The 19,447-nt window shown below is 46.3% G+C and overlaps 1 protein-coding gene across 7 annotated transcripts in view; it reads left to right on the top strand.

Annotated features, from left to right (window-relative positions):
• FHOD3 (formin homology 2 domain containing 3) overlaps nt 1–19,447 on the top strand; it is a 456,179-nt gene that overhangs the window by 274,742 nt on the left and 161,990 nt on the right. For all 7 annotated transcript variants that reach the window (XM_032421241.1, XM_032421245.1, XM_032421239.1 and 4 more), the window contains 2 exons: nt 6,857–6,968; nt 14,113–14,207. In XM_032421241.1, coding sequence (XP_032277132.1) covers nt 6,857–6,968; nt 14,113–14,207 — 207 coding nt within the window. The remainder of the gene's footprint in view (nt 1–6,856; nt 6,969–14,112; nt 14,208–19,447) is intronic.

The following is a 19,447-nucleotide window of genomic DNA, read 5'->3' as shown; positions in this document are numbered from 1 at the left end:
AAAAGAGAAGAAATAGTTTCACTCGTTATTATTTTAGGAGGATGTCAAGGGGAGAGACCAGAGATTTGAGCCAGACCTAATGGGAGCCGGTATGCTGAGAGGACCCTATGGTCCAGAATGGGTCTCCAGACTTAGGGCTGGACAGCAACTTCTTCAATCCACTCTGAGATGATCCGCTTCAGGGAGCTGATTTGTGGTAGGAACCATAACTCTCAAGAGGCTTGTTGATAAACAGAATAGTAGCTTCCTAGTTTACATAGGCAAGATCCCCATGAAACAGGGGCAGGGGGTGGGGCTTTGACCCTTCCGCCCTGTTCACATTTTCAATTCGTATTCACCATTCCTCAGGCTTAGTTGTCCTCTGTTGCGTTTCCAGGGCTGATTATTTGCTTAGGAAAGTTCTTTAACCTTGGTTATAGCTCCCAAGAGCATATTTGTCTCATTTCCCCAAGGCTTAAGTTTTTGCATCAGAGGGAAAGATGGGGCTCCCCATAGTACAGTAGAAAGAGTCAGATTGGCCTTTGTGTTTTCCTTTGACTTTCTTCAGAAATGAGTCATGTGACAAGTTGGGCGGCCTTCTAGAACACGAGACTTTGCATCTGAGAATGGGGATGTCACTAACTGGACAAGGACCCAACCCTGTTGATTTCTTGCCTTCATTTTGTAAATATTACCAGGGTGTTCTTTAAGGCAGTATTTTAGTGCCGAGTTTTTGCTATTCCTTAGTTAATGATAACAGAGTGGATCTGTGTTACCTGTTATCATCCAACTCCTCATAATTACATGGAATATCCTAAAAGAAAGTTAGCAAAGTGGGTATCTTCTGGCCTTGCCCACTTTTATCCATTGTTCTCTAAAGAAAACCTCTTGCTGAATCCCAGAATTTTATCTCAATGGAAAGAAAATGTTCATCTGTAGCATTTTTAAAATTATTTTGATATTTAAGTATTTCTGAATACTCTGCTGTATGTTCCATCCTGCAAGATTTCCTCTCCACTAACTAGGAAATCCTTAAGTGGTTCCCAGACTCACACTTGGCTACTACATGAATCACAAATATAGTTTGGTTCCCTTTTTGCGAATTCCATTAGGTCATAAGCAGGTCGACCATCAGGCCCTGAGGCCATAGCTCATGGCTTTGGTGCAGGTCACTTCCTGTCCTGGCAGGTGTGCCAACCCTGGTCTCCATGCATCTCGCCCCACCCCATGCCAGATACCTGCAAAACCGTAGCCCAGAGTTCTGTACTCAGGTCATCTGTTTAGGCCCACACTTGATTTCTGACCAGACCCATCTCATTTTGCAGACAGTATCTTAAAATGGGATAGATTCAGGGTCTGAGGTATCTGTTGGACTGTTTGATAAGCAGTTACAAATGCTTTAGGGCCCGTTCTGAGCTGCTCGCTCAGGAATTCTGAGCTTAAGGGTATGTCATTGAAATAAAGCGTTAAAATGAGAAGGTCTTAAAAGTAACTGTCTTTACGATGGACTCTGAAAAACAAACTGAGGGTTCTAGAGGGGAGGGGGGTGGGAGGATGGGTTAGCCTGGTGATGGGTATTGAGGAGGGCACGTTCTGCATGGAGCACTGGGTGTTATGCACAAACAATGAATGATGGAACACTATATCTAAAACTAATGATGTAATGTATGGGGATTAACATAACAATAAAAAAATTAAAAAAAAAAAAAGTAACTGTCTTTAGTCACTTGGCTCTTTGTTGTTGTTAAAATACTCAGTATATTGTTTATTATATAAAGCGGCAAAGCTTTATAAGTCAGTTACCTTACCAATTTCTAATTCAGCTTTAATAACCAGCATCCACTTCTAGAACATATATTTATGCTTTTTTAGTGGAAAATGAAACAAATAGAATGAAGCATGTTTTTCTAACTTCCTTTGTAATTTAAATCCTGAGGTTTGGAAATTGTTTTCTTTTTATGGTTGTTGAATTTTTAGAAGAGTAGGAATTTGGAGATTTTTTTTGGAATACTTTTATTTCTACTTAATAAGCAGCATATTTGACCTTCTAAGTATAGTTCTTGTGTTTCTCTAAGTACAATAAAACATGAAGGCAGTTCCAGTTTGCTCTAATGTGCAAGATTATTGAGAAACTGGCTTTTATTCCTTTTCCATACATCTGGTACTTGCATTTTATCTAAAACCCAGATACCCGGGTTCTGTACCAGTTGACACCATGCTCTTTCTGTGGGTTGGCCCAGAAAAGAAAAAAAAAAAAAGGCAAAGTGCTATGTTGATGGTATCCTGCCACCTCTCCCTCAGCCTCAGCCTCCCTGGCATGGAGGCCACATTGGATCCCCAAGTTGTTTATGGAATCTGGAGGCTCAATCCCTGGACTGAGGCTTGACCCGACAAACATTACATCCCTCCGTCAAAAGGCATCTCTGTTCCTCTGAAGGCTGATGGCCTCTCTTTTATGCTGAGTAAGAATGGAGTGCAAAATGATAGTTGAAGCAGAAAGTAAAGCTCAGCCCAGTGGCCCCCAAAGCGTGCTAAATACTTAAGAGAAACACAATTCACAGCTGGCTGCGTGTTCTTGTCCTTCCCTCATAACAAAGGGGTTGTCTCAGAGTCCTGTTAAATACTGTGATTTAGCTACATGGTTTAAAGCAATATAAAGCATAATTTATTATAATGGACTAGTGTTAAAATAGAATACTAGTATTCCCTAGAATGTAATTATATAAAAGGCAGGGAACGTGTAGCTCAAGGGCTGACTCTAGACCCCTGGTGTGTTTCCTCTAGCCCTAAGGAAGTGGGATTATTTGTGGGAGCACGAACCCAAAGGCTGTCACCCAGTTTTTCTCTTCCATGGAAACCCACAGGCAGCTGGATCAGCTGCAAGCCGTTTCTATTGACTCTCCCTCCCCACTGTCAGGGCTGTCTTCTGGCAAGTGCTCTCTGTCCTCAGCAACCTGGCTCTGAGGTTTTCTAGTACAGAGAACACTCAGTTGTGGAGTGTGGAGGTATTCTCAGTCCTCTCTCAGCAGCGAGATGACCATGTCTGTGAAGTCAGGACCATGGCTTTGTTATCCCCTCACAGAACCCTGTTGGGTGCTGTGCATCTGGAAAGGCCTCGATCTTGTCAAAAGAAGCAGCACAGCCTCTTGGAATGGGAGGGACCTTAAACGGGGTCAGCCATTGCACCACCATCCAGGTTCAGTATTTCTTCTGCAGTGGCCTTAGCAGGTGGCCACTCAGAAGTCTCCAGATGTGAGGAATTTGCCCACTTGGCTTTGCACCACTGCTTCTGAGACTGACTCCTTTTTGCCCTGTACTCCTTTATGACTGGTCGCTCTCCCTTCTCATGAGATTGATGTACCTTCAGAATGAGAATCAATTCTTACTGACTTTCCTTTGGTGTAGACTACATGAATCACAAATATAGTTTGGTTCCCATTTGGGCGTATGTTTGAGCCTGTAAATCATTGCAGTGAAACCTGTCATCAGAACATGAGGCAGCACCAGGCAGAGCTGAAAATCCAACAGTTCACATGGGAGGGACACTGCCTTGTCCCCTGGAGGAGCCTTCAGCAGCGGAGCCGGGCTGTGGTGTGTGTGCTGGCCCCCGTGTAGCTTGCCCCCAGCTCCCTCATTTGTGGTCCTTGCTCTTGCTGCCACACCGTGCCTGCGTCTCTGGTCTTTTGCTGTCCTGTGGTTTGTCCCTTCCCGGTGGACATGGGCTGGCAACCTCCTTTGCCCTTCCTATTAGAATGTGTCTCAGATCAGTGCAATGGCACCAAGGGTGGATTTTTAAGAGCTTTGTGATGAGCAGCGTGTTTAGACTTGGAGGAATGGGTGTGTGGCCTCCGCTGCGGCTGTTCCAAGGCTTTGGAGGGTTTTGACTGCATTCCAGATACTTGTGGGCATCAAATTAAATGATTTCTGGATAAATCAGGGTTGATGTAGAAACCTTCTAAAGTAATGTGCTTTTATTACTTTCAAGTCTCTACAGTAATGCTAATAAGGTATTTCTGGGGAGGAGTCCTGCTGGACATACTTGGTGATTAGTTAGGACATGCTTGCAATTAGTATCATGCATTTCCATAAATTCACATTCTGCCCTTTTCTCTAAAGTAGTTTAACTATTGAACATGTTTGTTAATTTCACATAGTAAGGCTTCTAAACACACATAAATGTAAACTTAAGCTCAATAGAAGCCTAAAATCATGAAATCAGAAGAGTTTGGGATTTTTTTTTTTTTTAATAAAAATACAATGCCAAAAGAGCTCCAAACAGAGCCTTTACAACAAAGGAGAAGCAGACATGAATAGACATGTTGAGACCAATAAAAAAAGACTTTGCTAGAAAACCATGGATTTGTTTTTTTTTAAATTAGCCTCATGAGGGAGAATGGCTAGGGGGTTCTGGGTCCCTGGGACTGTGTTGCCCAAGATCTTGTGACCACAGAGATGCTCAGGAAGAACCTTAATGAGAGGGGCACAAGGGCCCCCCCCCCCGGCACTGAGACCAGCTCATGGGAGGAGTGGGGTGGGCACCAGCCAGGATCTTGTACAGGAAGGCACTGAGAAGGCTTAATCTACTTAATAATAGTCCTCCCACTGAGGAAGTTGCCTGGGCTTGCTAGGTGGTTTTATTTACTTGAAGAACTGTCTACAGTTCTAAACATACAAAGATAGAGCAGTTCATTATGCCTTGCTTTCCCCTTCTGCCCCCAACCTTGTGGTTGAAAAAAATACTCTGGAATTCAGTCTGTTCTAGTATGGGAGCAGAGGACTGAATGCAGGACTCAAGTTATGCAGGTAAAAACCCTCTAAAGAGTTTAGAGCCCTCTAAAGAATTCCATTTTCAGGGTGGTGAGGACATAACGGTGAGGACGGAAGCCCAACGCACTGCTTGTCCTCAGTATGATTGTGGAGGGGCCCCGGTGAGAAAAGTGCAGGGTGACCCCACTGGCCACTCAGTGTGTGGCGGGACCTTGTGCTGACATGGGGAGTGGAGGGAACAGGCTGGGATGGTAGGTGGGATGGAATGAGCCCATGTGAGATCAAGGGTTCTCTTCTGGCCACCTGAATTTGAGGTGCTTGTTAGCATATGAGTAGCAATGTCAGGGGTCAGGTGGGTGTCAGAGCCCAGGAGTTTGGTCAGGCCTGGGGTGCAACAGTTAGCATTGAGTCATAGATAGAATTTAAAACCAAGAGACTGGATGGACTTACCTAGAGAGAGTATGGTAAGAGAAGGAAAAAATGCAGCAGTGAACTCTAAGGCCTTCCCCCACCTAAAGGTTGAGTACCCTAGAAGGAGCCAGCAAAGAAGTGGCCGCTCAGGTCGGAGAATGGGGTCAGCCATGGTGACAGGGAACTGTTCTTGGAGGGAGCAATTGTGTCATGTGCTGTTGGGGGTTTCAGTGAGCAGAGAAGCAACCATTGGATTTGACAACGTGGAGGCCATTGACAACCCTAACAGGAGAAATTTAATTTGCACGATGGTGATAGAAGCCCTATCAGATTGGGTTGAAGAGTCCGTGGGAAGTGAGGAAGTAGAGGCAGGGAGTGTGGCAATCCTTTTGAGAAGTCTTCCTATAAAGGGGAGCTGAGAACCAAGGCACTGGCTGGAGAGAGATGTGGAGTCAAGGAGAAGAGAGTTTACTAGGGAAGTATGCCAGAGGAGAAAGGGCAAGGGGGTCGGGTGTTCGCATGACTTTGGGGAAATGACTTGATATGGGTGATATTTTGATACTATTCACAGTGGGGTGCACGATGCTCCAACTTCCTTGTGAAATCTACATGTGTCCCTAGTATTTTGATGTGAGCTCTTGCCTCCGGGAGGGCCTGGGTCTTTCCTTGGGCTGCAAATGGAGAACCTGGAGCTGATTCTGCATAACCAAGGTGATGGAGTCAAGGGGTCGTGCATTGACTGGTCATTAACTGATTCATTCATTCAGTGAGCAAACATCGCAGGGCTCACTCCATACCAAATGCAGTTCTGGGTCCTGCAGACAGGACACGATGCAGATCAGCCTCCCTCCCCTTGGAAGTGTTACTGTCTATGGGGGCAGGGCATTGCCAAGCAAATGGCTGGGGCTGGGATGGTAGCCCAGAGCAGGCTCCTTATTTCTTAGATGCGTGATTTGAACCCATTTCCAGGAGAGAGTCGGTGGGTGAGTTCCTTTAGAAGGGGGTTCTTGGAAGGCGGGACTCCGGGAAGGGAGACTATGGGTAATGAGTTGCAGCAGCAGCATCTGGGGGGATGGGGTGGGAGGTGACCTGAAACCCCCCCCCCCCTACACAGGTAGCCCCCAGGGCTGGTGAAGCTTCAGCTGGGAGGCTTGGGAATTTCTCTGGGTGGGTAACCTGTGGCCTGTGTGACGGAAGGCCCCTGGGCTATGGGTGGCTCCTCACAAATGCTGTGCCCTGGGCCCAGCAGGATGGGGCTTGGTTCAGATTCCTGCTTGCCTCAGCTCAGTGGTGTGGCTTTGGGCAAGTCCTTTACCTTGCTGTGCTTGCTTCCTTACTGGAAAAACAAGAATTGTGATGGTTCCTACCTCATAGTGCTCTAGTCTGGATAAATGAAGCAACCGATGTGGCAAGTGCTACCTTGTTTGTTGAGAGATGACAGGGTGTGAGCTCTGGAGCCAGAGGCCCTGGGTTCGAAATCTGGTTCTATTTCTGGCTGTGGGCGGCATAGTCAGAGCCTCAGTTTCCTGATCTGTGCAATGGAGATAATACTAATTCCTGCTTCTGAGGCATCCGGCAAAGGAATCTGTGTACTCACGGAGAAGAGCTCCCCAGGCCAAAGCAAGCACGGGGGCCAGCCTGTCTTCAGGTGCACGCAGACTGTCCACAGCTGCATGATGCTTTTCTCTTTTCTGGGTAGTTCCGGCTGGTGGTGAAGACAGCCCTGAAGCTGCTGCTCGTCTTTGTGGAGTACTCCGAGTCAAATGCACCTCTTCTGATCCAGGCTGTCTCTGCTGTGGACACAAAAAGGGGTAAGCAGTCCGCACCCACTATTACAGCAAGGTGGACATGTCTGCTGGAGGGGGGCTCCCGTTTTTAACACGGTCGAAACAGAATTGAGAATGAACAGAATTCCCTTTGTGCGGACTCCCTGCTGTTGGAAACTTATTTTTTAGAATTGTAAGTACACAAAGATCAGGGATGGAACATGGTTTAACAGTGCAAAGAACAGGGGCGCCTGGGTGGCTCAGTTGTTAAGTGTCTGCCTTCGGCTCAGCTCATGATCTCAGGGTCCTGGGATCGAGCCCCGCATCAGGCTCCCTGCTCAGCGGGGAGCCTGCTTCTCCCTCTCCCACTCCCCCTGCTTGTGTTCCCTCTCTCGCTGTGTCTCTCTCTGTCAAATAAATAAATAAAATCTTACAAAAACAAAAACAAAAACAGTGCAAAGAACAGCACTCATAGGCTTACCCAGGTCAGGTCAGACCCTGAGCTTACGTTTATGCCCTGTCCCCAGCCCCCTCCACTGAACCCAGAGAACTAGCTCCTTCTCCCCTTTCCCATTTTGTCCCGGTCACTGTGGCTCTTTTCTCTACTCCTCTCACACACGCTTTATTGGCTCTGACCCTTAGGTGTTCCTTGAATGTTCTCCCTTCCTTCCCTCCAATCTCATACCCCTCTACTGGGGGCCCTCTCCATCTGTCACCTGGCATCACTCACCTCCTCAAAGTGCTACCCTCACCTCTGCTATCGGCCGATTCTCCTGAAACACAAATTTGGTCACATTGGTTCCCTGCCGGTGGCTTCCCAGTGCCTACAGAATTAGGTCCAAACCCTGCAACTGACCCTTCACCATCCAGCCCCTGTCCACCTGCCACCCCCACCTCCCACCTGGCCTGCACTGCCCCTTCCCTAGCTTGGGTCAATCACATGCACTCCGAGCCCTGTATGTCCCCTTCTCTGCTGTGTTGTTGTCATTGATGCTTCCCACGAGCGTGTGCCCCGCTGGAGGGTGGCAGGGTCTTTGGGTCTCCTCTTGGTGTCCCAGCGCCTAGCTGGCCCACGGCAGGCAGGCCTTCCATACAGGCCTTTGGATTTGGTTTAGTGTGTAACATGCTGTGGCCCCTATAATATTGTGAAGCCTGAAGCTAAAATGTTAGGAGCTTTTGGTTTTGTCCTTTTAAAAAAATTTAGGGGTTTGTTCTCCAGTAGGATATTATCATTACCACTATCCTCCCCACAAAGACCCAAAGAAGAACCAAAACTTGATAACATTTTTTTTTCTTTTTATAACACTAATACTCTGTAGAAAATTTGGGAAAAAAGTATAAAGGAAGACCATAACAAATCACCTCTAATCTCAGCAGACAGAAATAACTGTTAACAGGTTGGTATATTGGTATATTTCCTTACAGTTTCATGTATGTGTTTCTTGCTTACGCACAAAGCAGCCCAGATACAACTGTCAAAAACAAGGGGCCTAGATAGCATTCTTTGATTCAAACCATTTGTATCTCTGACTCAGCATTGCTCTGAGACCCACCTTCTAGTGCTGAATCCAAAGGTGAAAGAAAGTAGCTCACTAGTTACTTCGACAGTTTGCATGTAAGTTAATGAAAGCCACCCTGGGCCATAAATTGAGCTCTCATACATTGCCCATGAATGCACAGGCAGATGTCAGCACCAGGCATGGTGGATCGCAGGCTGGAGGTAACTCTAGGCTTGTGCCTGAGGGGTGGGGAGTTGTGAGAGAGACACCCCCTCGTGTGTGGACAGGGGCCTTGAATCTGGAAGATGGATCGCAGACCAGGGCAGGCCTGTGTGTTTCTTTCTACCACAGCATGTTTCCATCTGGTGCCACATTTTAAATCTCTTACGGCCAAGAGCAGATTATGGGGCCAGCTGAGAATCCTTAATGAAGACAGCCAGTTCCTCAGAAACCAGGGTTTGTGTTTCCAAGGCCAATTAATGAAGTTTAGGGCCAAAGGTGAGTATATGGGAAGACAGAGAGGCAGACCATTTTATTGGTCCTTGGAGGGGTCATACTCCATCCCCCAACTCTGGGGATTACTTGAGGACAGTTGATGGACTTCTTGTTTTCCTGTCCTAAATTTCGGGTAACCCATGGGCCCTTCTCATGGGGGCTGCATTTAAGGGATAAGCCTTCTCACGGCCTTGGGGTCTTCCTTTGGCTTATTGAGTTGGGAGTTTAGAATCTCCTTCCTTGGACTTCACAGTCTATAAAGGGTGTGTTTTTTTGGTTTTTTTTTGGTGGGGGGGTTGGTTAGAGGAGTGATCCTGAGATAACCCAGGACTTGGTACCCACATCTGAGAGTCCATCGACCAGCTCAGCCAGAGGCTCTCTGCCATCTTCAGTGTTTCTCCCAAGACAAAACGATGGCCATCTTTTCCCAATTTGTTAAAAAAAAAAAAAAGGTAGCTAATGGATTATTTTCTCAACTTGATGGCTTTGCCTATAAAATTTCTTAACTTCTTGGCAGCTACTGCATCTGTCTGCTACTGAGAGCTAGGCAGCTGAATAAAAAGCAGCACTAATGGAAAAACTCAGACATAGCCTATCATGTGGTTCAATAGCATGTTTCTCTGTGGACATGTGTGGTCTTGGCCGTGATTTTATAATGCATACATATAACATCATCCTGTTTTACTGCTAAATTGTTCCTGAGCCCTATGATGGAATTAAACATCTAAATATGTCATGGTGCTCTGCAGAGAGCACCGTGACGCCCAGGTGGGTTTCCACTTGGCCGGTTTAGAAGCAGCTCTTCATTTCCCTCTCAGCTGGGTGAAGGGCTAGAGAGAGGTGCCAGAGGTGACTGAGGGCCAACGGAGCATGTCCGTTGGTGTACAAGTTTATAAATAAGCCATAAATTTTACTCCTCAAAGTGGCTTCAGATCCATTCCTCTGTGGGCTAGGGTAGAGAATGGGCATGCTGAAGTATAGACTGGGTTTTTTTTTTTTTTTTTTTTTTAAGATTATTTATTTATTTATTTGACAGAGAGAGACACAGTGAGAGAAGGAACACAAGCAGGGGGAGTGGGAGAGGGAGAAGCAGACTCCCCGCTAAGCAAGGAGCCCGATGTGGGGCTCGATCCCAGTACCCTGGGATCATGACCTGAGCTGAAGGCAGACGCTTAACGACTGAGCCACCCAGGTGCCCCGGGGTTTTGTTTTTTTTTAATAGAAAGGAATTCTTTTGGATGATGAAAACTGTCAGGTTTAAACAATCAGCAAAGAAAACCAACAAATAAGGTAGGAGTCCTCTAAAATGACCACCACCTACAGCGGATGAGTCCAGAACAGATTGGTCTGGTTGCTTTATAAAGACCACGCAGGCAGCGCAGGGCTTACCCAGAAGGGTGCGGTCTGTGAGTGTGGATGGTTTGCCCTTTTGCCAGGAGTGGGCCAGCTGGGCAGAGTGGAGCAGGGATAGAAGCTCAGGGCTCTAAGTCCATCATAGGGACTAATAACTATGAATTAAGTAACATGAAATATGCCCCCTTTGAGCCAGGCGGTCGGCCCGTTTGCTCAGGGGCTGGAATGGAGAGGTGGACTGGCACTAGTGTCCTGAGAGTGGCACAGTACCCAAGCTCCTGCTCGGTCACCTCTTTCCTGGCGTCTTCGGGTCACTTTCCCATTCTGGTGGCCAGGGTGTGCCAGGAAGAGAGAAAGGCCGTGAGTGTGGACAGGCACCTGTGAGAGGGCCTGGCTCTGTCATCTTGCCATCAACAGAGGCTCCCTTTCATTGAGACTGCCCCTGTGGGGGTTGGCAGGAAACTGAGAACTGAACCCTCTGCTCCCCTGGAAAGGTGCCCTTCCCACTGACAGTATGGGTCTGCCCCTCAGAGAGAGGGTGGGGCAGGTGACCAGACTGGGGAATTTATTTTGAAATTTCAGTCATAAATCTTGAGTCAGCACTTGGGTCAGCAAGTGCTTTTGGGGTCAGCACTGCTTTTGGAGAAGTTCCATTTTCACTGGGATGTGAGGTAATGAGCTCTGACATCATTCCTAACCGTGTTGATCACACATGATAGACAGGGGAGACAAATCCAGCCATCCTTTGAAGCCATCCCGTCTCTGACTTCTGCTCGAGGATATAGTGATCTGTGCAGCGCTCCCAGAGCATGGTGGAAGTTAGGTGATGAAACTCCAGCTCTGTTTCCATGGTTATCTATAGCAGAAGCATGCATAAGTGCGTTTGACAGTCACGTAGAAAGACATGAAACATGCTGCCCTTCTGATGGAGTGTTAGATCACCCCGTGTACGAGGCCTTGGGCTAAATATCTTTCTTTGGAGGGGAGCAGTTACCACAGAGACCTAGGAGGAAGGTCAGAGGGAGAACGCATTGAGTCCTGTCTGGTGCGCTTGCTTCTTCTGGGTTGAGAGAGAGGCCCTGCGGTTTGGCGGGAAGAGGGGACCTGCCTGGGAGCGTGTAGAAGCCGGTTGGGTAAGCGTGGGTGTCACCACCGCCACCCGCCACCATGACAATTACAGCTACTGACATTCAAGTGCCTGTTATGTACTGGACACTGCCAAGTATTTTTCATACAAAACTCATTTATTCAATAAATATTTAAATGCCAACTATGTGCTTGAAACATCAGAGGAAAAACGGGCTCTCGTGGAGCCTCTACTCACAGAGCCAGTGTCTGGGGGTGGAGCTGGAGACAGAAGGTCATGATTAAGGAAATTATTGTCTCCTCATGTACTTCATGAGCGCTGGGGCAAAAAGACAAAGTGCGTTATCTCCCTGACACCTCCCGGGATTCTCCAAGGTTGACACGGTCACTCCTATGTAGATGCATTTCCTGAGCCCCTGTTCATTCCAGTTCTTTGGGGCGTCAGATCATGTGGTTTATGATTCTAATACAGGACCCACCCCCCTACACACACACACGGATTCACACACACTGTATGGAGCAAGCAGAGGTTGGGGGGTGGGTTGACCTGGACCATTTAGTTGCAGCAGGTGCAGCTCCTGGGCAAGTTGGGCAGCTGGTGCTTCCCATGGGCCAGCTTGAGCGCTGCCAAAGCTGTTTTGCACCAAACTGTTTCCTCCCCTTCACCTTCTTGCTTTTAGATGTTTCCCATTTTCTGGCCCCAAAACAATCAAAGAAGAGTAAACATTCATCTCAACAGTGTAGGAATATATGCAAGTTTCCCGGCTTTGAAATCTTTAAAAGGTAATCAGATATCACAGCTGAAGAACACATTTTTCAATTAAATTAAGCCAGTGTTTGAGTGTGTTCATTATAAAGGATTAAATGGTGTGCACACGAGTATGTCTGTGAGAGAGAGGAGATGGTCTGGCTACACTTCCCGCTCTCAGGAAAACCCACCTTTGCTTCTTGGCCTTTCCTTCCCCAGGCCCTGTTTGGCATCTTTGGCTCCAAAGTATGCAACCAGAAAGCTGTCTGGGCCCATTAGCACCGTTGGAAATGCTTTTCAGCGTTATCTCCTGCAGTCTCCCTTGTAACCATATGTGGGTAACCCACTAGAACCCGTGTTTTATGCTGAGGTTGGGTGCGGAGTGTGAATAATACCAGTTGCGCTTGTCCTAAACACAGCAGAAGTACTTGGAGTGCTCGAACTGCACCTGACAGTGAGACTCAAGATCTACTGACCACATTGACTGTCATGAGGGCAGAAAGAGTTACTTTGCTGGGGTTTGAAGAACAGGTGTGGATTTCAGAACAGTTTGATGGTAAATATCAGCCAGGAGATATGTCAGCAGTTAGCAGGCAAAGGGTCCTGTGTTTGTGTTTGGAGTTAGAAAGGGTTAGAGAAGCTTGCCTGGTTCTGACCAACTGGGCAATTTTGCCCAAGGAGAGGCTTTCTGTTTGCTAGCTAGGAGAGCCCGCAGACCTCTATATTAAACTATATGTGTTTTCTTAACATCATATAGTAGGTCCCTGTTCCTTTTTAAAATTCTCCTGACCTCCTTCCTTCTCTTACTGTGTGCATTTGTCCTCTGGCTCTTTTAAAAGTGCTCCAGCCTGGGTACCTGGGTGGCTTAGATGGTTGGGCGTCTGCCTTAGGCTCCGGTCATGATCTCCAGGTCCTAAGATCGAGCCCCACCTTGGGCTCCTGGCTCAGCGGGAGTCTGCTTCTGCCTCTCCCTCTCCCCCTTCTTGTACACTCTCTCTCTCACTCAAATAAATGAATAAAATCTTAAAAAACTTCCAGCTTAACCCACTTTATGCCCTCTCAAAGATCTCCGCTTACTATTCAGACCTGTTATGTGCCAGACACTGTGCTAAGAACAAGGAAATAAGAACGAGATCACTGCGGTCCTTGGGGAGCTTTGTTCTCAAGGCCAGCAGATCAGCTCTGACATAACTCATTCAAGAACCTGCATTTGGAAGCCACTGATTTTACAGTATTTCGGAATTTACTCTTATTAGCAAAAATAAGCACTGTCCCTTTGAGATCTTTATAGAGAGAGCAGGAAGGAGCTTCATGTCCATTCTGCCATGCCAAGGGAGAGGCAATATTTCACTTCAAATGTTTATCTCAGACGTAGGAAATCGTGTCCAGGTTTTGTATCCCCTTTGTGACCTTGGCCTTGGCATGGCAGTCCTGAATGTGCTGGGTTTTCCTGCCCTCTCTTCACCAAGAACCCGGTTCTTTGTACCCTGTTGATACTTAAACAGTATTTGTGCCTGGATTGAATAGAGGTAATATACCTCTGTTCTTGAAATGTTTGCTAACAGAGGTTTCACTGGTATTTCTTGGAGTCTACTGTTTGAGTGAATGTAAAGATCTCCCACATCCCCCTTCCTTGCAGGAGATCAGAGCATAACATGCTGGTGGACATACAGAGAGTATTTATCAAGTGTTTCCATGCTCAGAGAGCGAAATGCACATGAATGGATTTTTTCAAATTACAGATTTAATATAAAGGGAACTTTCAAGCAAATCTATAGCCATGCTGACAATAGAGAGTATACATTTTCAAGTGGATGAGAATGACGTGGCTTATTATTGCCAAATTAGAAGCATGTTGAAGTCCACCCTAAGGATAGTGTTACGCTTTGAAATTTGGTGACTGAAAGACACTGCCATCGTTGGGTGATAAATCTTTGGATAAACTGTGATATGAGTTGGATAAGAAGCATTGACTTGTTGTTCCTAATGATTTTTTCTTTACTCCTAGGAGTCAAACCCTGGTCAAATATCATGGAAATCCTGGAGGAAAAAGATGGGGTCGACACAGAGCTGCTGGTTTATGCGATGACTTTAGTGAACAAGGTTGGTTGATGATCGTTAAGGGTTGAATTATGTCCCCTTAACAGACATGTTGAAGTCTTAAATGCTATGAATATCTGTGAATGTGACCTAATTTAGAAATAGGGTCTTCACAGATATAATCAAGATAAGATGAGGTCATTAAGGTGGGCCGTAATCCCACATGACTGGTGTCCTTAGAAGAAGAGGAAAAGAGACACACAGGGCAGATGATGTATGCACATGTATATGAGGAAGACAGCTGTGTGAAGACAGAGGCAGAGATTGGAGTGATACATCTGTTAGCCAAGGAATGCCAAGGATTGCCAACAGCCAATGTAGGATGAGGCAGAGAAGGATCCTCCTCTAGAGCCTTCAGACAGAGCATGGCCCCGCTGACACTTTGCTGTCAGACTTCTCGTCTCCCAAACCGTGAGGAAGTACATTTTGGCTGGCTTAAGCCACCCAGTTTGTGGTACATTGTTACGGCAGCCCCAGGGAACTAATACAAGGTGAAAATCTACAGTTGCCCTCTGAGGAAGAGCCACATCACCTAGGACCCCCATGATGGTGGCTGGAACCATGGCTACAATGTTGTTGTTTGCAGGAGGAAATGGTGTGTGTGTGTGTATGCATGCTGGTGCACATACGTGTGCAGGCCTGGGAGTGTCTGTGTGCTTTCTCGGCTTTGGTCTTTTCCAGCAAAACCAGAGAGATGAGAGTGAGAATTTTATGATTACTTTTCCGATCAGGATGTCCCCTTAAAAACATTTTTCCTTAAGAATATAATTTAGCAAGTTTTGGGGCTCCTGGGAGGCTCAGTCAGTTAAAGATCCGACTCTTGGTTTCTGCTCAGGTCATGGTCTCACAGTCATGGGATCGAGCCCCGTGTCGGGCTCCATGCTCAGCACAAAGTCTACTTAAGATTCTTTCTCTCTCTCTCTCTCTCTCTCTCTCCCCCTCTCTCCTTCTCCCTCTGCCCTCCCCTTGCTCATGTGTGCTTGTTCTTTTCCTCTCTCTCTCAAATAATTTTTTTAAAAAGAATATAAATCCGCAAGTTTTACCCTAAGAAAATAGCTTACAGTCCAAGAGAAATGAAGGCACTCTTGTTCCACTGCTTATTGAATTCTGACTGCTGGGGGCGGGTCCCATCCTCCTCTTATGAAGGTGATATCACCCTTGTGCTCTCCTCCCTCCCAGCCCATCCCTCCTGGTCACCAGCTGGGAGGGCAGTAGTTGTCTTAAGGATCCTTCCCTGGAGAGGGTGCTGACCCCATGCTGCCCTGGGACAGCCCACTCTTGGGACCGGAGTCCTTTTCTCCTTGAAACTGCAGTTGAAGGGGGGTATGTCCTTCAGATGGCTCTGCCCTAGACCTCAGGAATCACAGTAACCACCCCATGGTCCTGCCTTTCCTCCGCAGGTGGCTGGGCATAGGCCTACAGTACCAATTGCAGTGATGGGTGGTTCTTCAGAGAAGCTTCAGAATCTCTTCATGAGGTACAACTAGAGAAACATTTCCCCTGATGGACTGGGGACACATTAGTACAAAGCATTATGAGAAGTAATTTCTACTAGATATTAAACGGTTGTGCAAACTCTAAGGATTAAAACAATGCGGTCCTGGCTCTTTCCTCAGCAGACAGATGATGGGGGCAGAGGACCTCTGAGACAGACCTCACTGCACAGGACAACTCCCCCTAGGACTGCTGTCAGTAGGGATGGCTTAGCGTCATTCATGATTGCAGACGGGGGTGTGCTAAATGGAAATAAACAAATACGTCCTTTGACAGATACTGAAATGAATTTCAGACAGGTTAGAGTTCAGCGTAACACATCAGACAGTAGAAAAACGCGAAGTAGAGGTGAAGATTAATTTGTCTCTGGTAGGTGAAGAGTATGTTACTCATCAAACCTGTTAAAAAGAATCCAAAGGGAAGGACTTTTAAAATGTTTCACTGCATAAAACTATAAAAGGATCTTATTTGTAAAATGAAAACCACAAACAAATGCTAAGGGCAAGTGGCAAATTGGGAAATTGCAAACAATAGGGCAGAAAATTATACAATCCTCAATATATTAAGAACCCAGTGGAAACATAAGGACATTAAAGCTCTTAAGATGAAAAGAAATATATAGTAAAACAACACACATTTTCCCCCCGGGTCTCATTGGCAGGATTGCTTTTTAATGAAATGCCATCTGTTGATGAGGACCCACGTAATTCTTCTACAGTCCTGGTGAGGGATGGGCAGTACTTTTCTGTAGGATAACCCTAAGAATTCTATTTATGTTTTCAGATGTCTTTGTGAGTTGATTTTACCTTGCAATTTTAAAGCAATTTTCTGTTGTTGCTTTTTAAGATTAAGGTCATCTATTTCCTGTCGTTTTCAGTCAGTGACATTTTTTTGGAAACCGTGGACTTCAGCAAAAATGGATTTTTCCCTCTTGCCTGGGGTTTTCCATTGTAATGCTACCCATCCTATTGGTGGAGGCCGCGCTGGGCGGTTCTGATGGTCCCCGCAGCGTCCACGGGTGTGTGTGGGCAGTCTGCTGCCACTCACTGGCAAGGACCCAGCGCGTGTCACATTCTCCTTGGCATCAGATGGCATTTAATGTCCAGGAATTCCTCGCTTACTCTTCCTCTTCTGGCAGTTCTGTCTCATCTTTTATTAGTTCTGGCTCAGGGGAAGTCGAGGAAGGTCCTGTGGACGTTACTCCAAATGTCATCCTTTTCTCAAAAAAGGTCAGATAAACGACTGGCACTCACCCTGGGTTTGTTTTCCTTTGGTGAATGTTAGGCCTGTTTATTGCCCCAGTGAGTAAAATCTCCTGAGATCCCAAACAAAGAAAAAAATAAATTGAAATGTTAATATGGGTCTGGAAAAAATTCAGACTCTGAAATCTGGGCAATTATTATATTGCTTGTCTAAGCTTTCTTTCAACAAAATGAAAGATGGACCAATAACATGGAATTCGAAATATGAACATTTTTATGACAAAACAAGCATGCTACATTTTAGCCTGCTTAGGGTTCTGAGACTGGCATTTGCTCTCTCTGTTAAACAGGGACATTAATGGGGGGTTTCCAAGAGCCAGACTAATCCCCCCCCCCATTCCTGCTCCTAACCCCTGACCCTGTGTTGTCAGATCTGAAGGAACATCAGAAACTAACCATTTCTCATCCTGCAAGCTGACGTTCTATGATGCACTGTCTTGATCCAGCTGAAATCCCCTCAGTGGGAACCCCCCACTTTGAGAGGCTCAGGTACTGACCACCTTATAGAATAGGAAGAGGCAGATGAGAGGGCATGAGTCACAAGAGGTATTACTGTTATTGTGAGGCTGGCTTGGAGCTTTCAGGGAAGGGGGGTAAGTAACCTGGATGGGATTCATGCTGAGTATTCGCCTTTGTTTTTACATTTCATTTGTTAATTACCATCCCAGAAACTTGTAAAAAAACAAAAAAACAAAAAAACAAAAAACTCAGCTGTGTCAGTTGTAAAACTTGTATAGCTATGCATAACCTTCAGAGTTAGGATATAGAACATTCCCATCTTCCCCCAAATCTCCCTCATGTTAGCCATTTATAGTGATCTCCTGATTCCCTCTTCCTACCCCTGACAACCATTCTCTAGCACTATAGTTTTGTCATTTCATCAGTGTCGAATAGAACCATACAGGATAGAGGTGACCCTTTGAGGCTGGCTTCTCTCACTCAGCATAATGCCTTTGAGGCTGATCTGTTACTGAGGGTATTAATGGTGTTCCTTTCTGCTGCTGCGTCGTATTCTGTTACATAGCTACACCACAGTGGATCCTCCCATTGAAGGAGATGAGTTTTTACAGCTTTTGGATTTCACAAATAATGTTGCTCTGAAAATTTGTGTGCAGGCATTTGCCACACTGGTTGCATCCTATAAGAAAGATTTGATGCAATCAGTGAGAACCCAGGAGAGGGAAAGAAAATGTCTTTTAGGACAGAAATTTCTCCCTGGGAGAGATGCTTGTGAAGATTGACGTGTCACCAGTCCTGGCAAGACGAGGTCTGAGAGAAAGCAGGAAGGGGGGGCGGGTCATGAGTGTCATCTGAAAGTGAAGGCATTAGGAGATGTTTGCCTCACAGACTTCTCGGGGGTAGCTGCCACCTTTGCCAGAAGGAGGCAGTTTAGCCGTGAGGTGTCAGGGTAGAAGTGGGAGGACAGGACCCAGGGAGTGGTGGGGGCATGGCACAATTTGCTGAGCATGTTAGAGAATCAGCTGAAAATAGGTGAATGTGTTTCTAGGATGGAGAGTCCTCTTTCCCTGCAACTGGAGAAAAGCACCTGTATTTGTTGGTGGCAAAAGGCCATCTCCCCTGCAGCTACACATGGAAGGGGGTGTACGTGGGCTTGGCTCCAGCCCAAATTTTCATGGTGGAAATGACAGATGACCTCTTAATACCCTGGCTTTTGGACCTATTATTGAGCAAGTCTCCCTGAGTCTGTTCAGTTCCTTGAACCTAATTGTTTAATTAATAGAAACTCCCCCCTGCCCATCATGGTTGGGCTTGCTAAGGCAATGGGAATTAGGTCCTGGAATTTAACCCCCTGGAAACTTTGGTAAGAACTGCAGTTGACTCTCAGCAGGGAAAAGAGGAAAGAAAAAGCAAAGGGAAAGAAGAGGTGAGGAGGCCCCTCTGTGGCTCATCGTGGCCCCCACACAGTTGAGTAGGAAGTTTTAAATCCAACACTAAATGTCAACTCACCTAGGTTCCTCAAATGGAGAATTTGGCAGAGGCCCCAATCAGGGCACCTCCATTCACCAGCCCTGCCCTGGCTTTGGGGTCCCGTTTTCTTTTCCTCATCTTTTAACAGGTTCAAGGATTTTCACTAAAACCAGAAGATGGATTGTTCTGATGATAAGATTCTTCGAAAGGCTGCATACTTGTTCGCTTCGGTCGGGAGCCAGGGACCACTCAGGGGACTGTTGTCCACTAATGCAGAGATGCTGCTTTACCTGGCACCTGCAGGCTCTGGCGTGTTCTTTTGCACTTGGCCCCTTAGGGGTGAGCACCTGTTTATTACGGAGTCTGACTGCTTCACAGCCTCCTGTTCTGGGTCCTTGCTGGTGGCCCCTGAATAATTAAGTTATCCCATCCCTGTTATTTTTCATTCCTTTCTGATCTCAATAGCAGTAAGTTGTGTCCTCTTTGTTCAGCATTGAAAGGAAAAAGCCATTATTTGGGTTATGAATAGACATTCTTTCCAATTATTAATAGCCCCCA

Source organism: Phoca vitulina, unplaced genomic scaffold (assembly GCF_004348235.1).
Source record: "Phoca vitulina isolate PV1807 unplaced genomic scaffold, GSC_HSeal_1.0 scaffold24, whole genome shotgun sequence".
Taxonomy (NCBI): Eukaryota; Metazoa; Chordata; class Mammalia; order Carnivora; family Phocidae; genus Phoca; species Phoca vitulina.
This window is presented reverse-complemented; position numbering and strand designations above follow the sequence as displayed.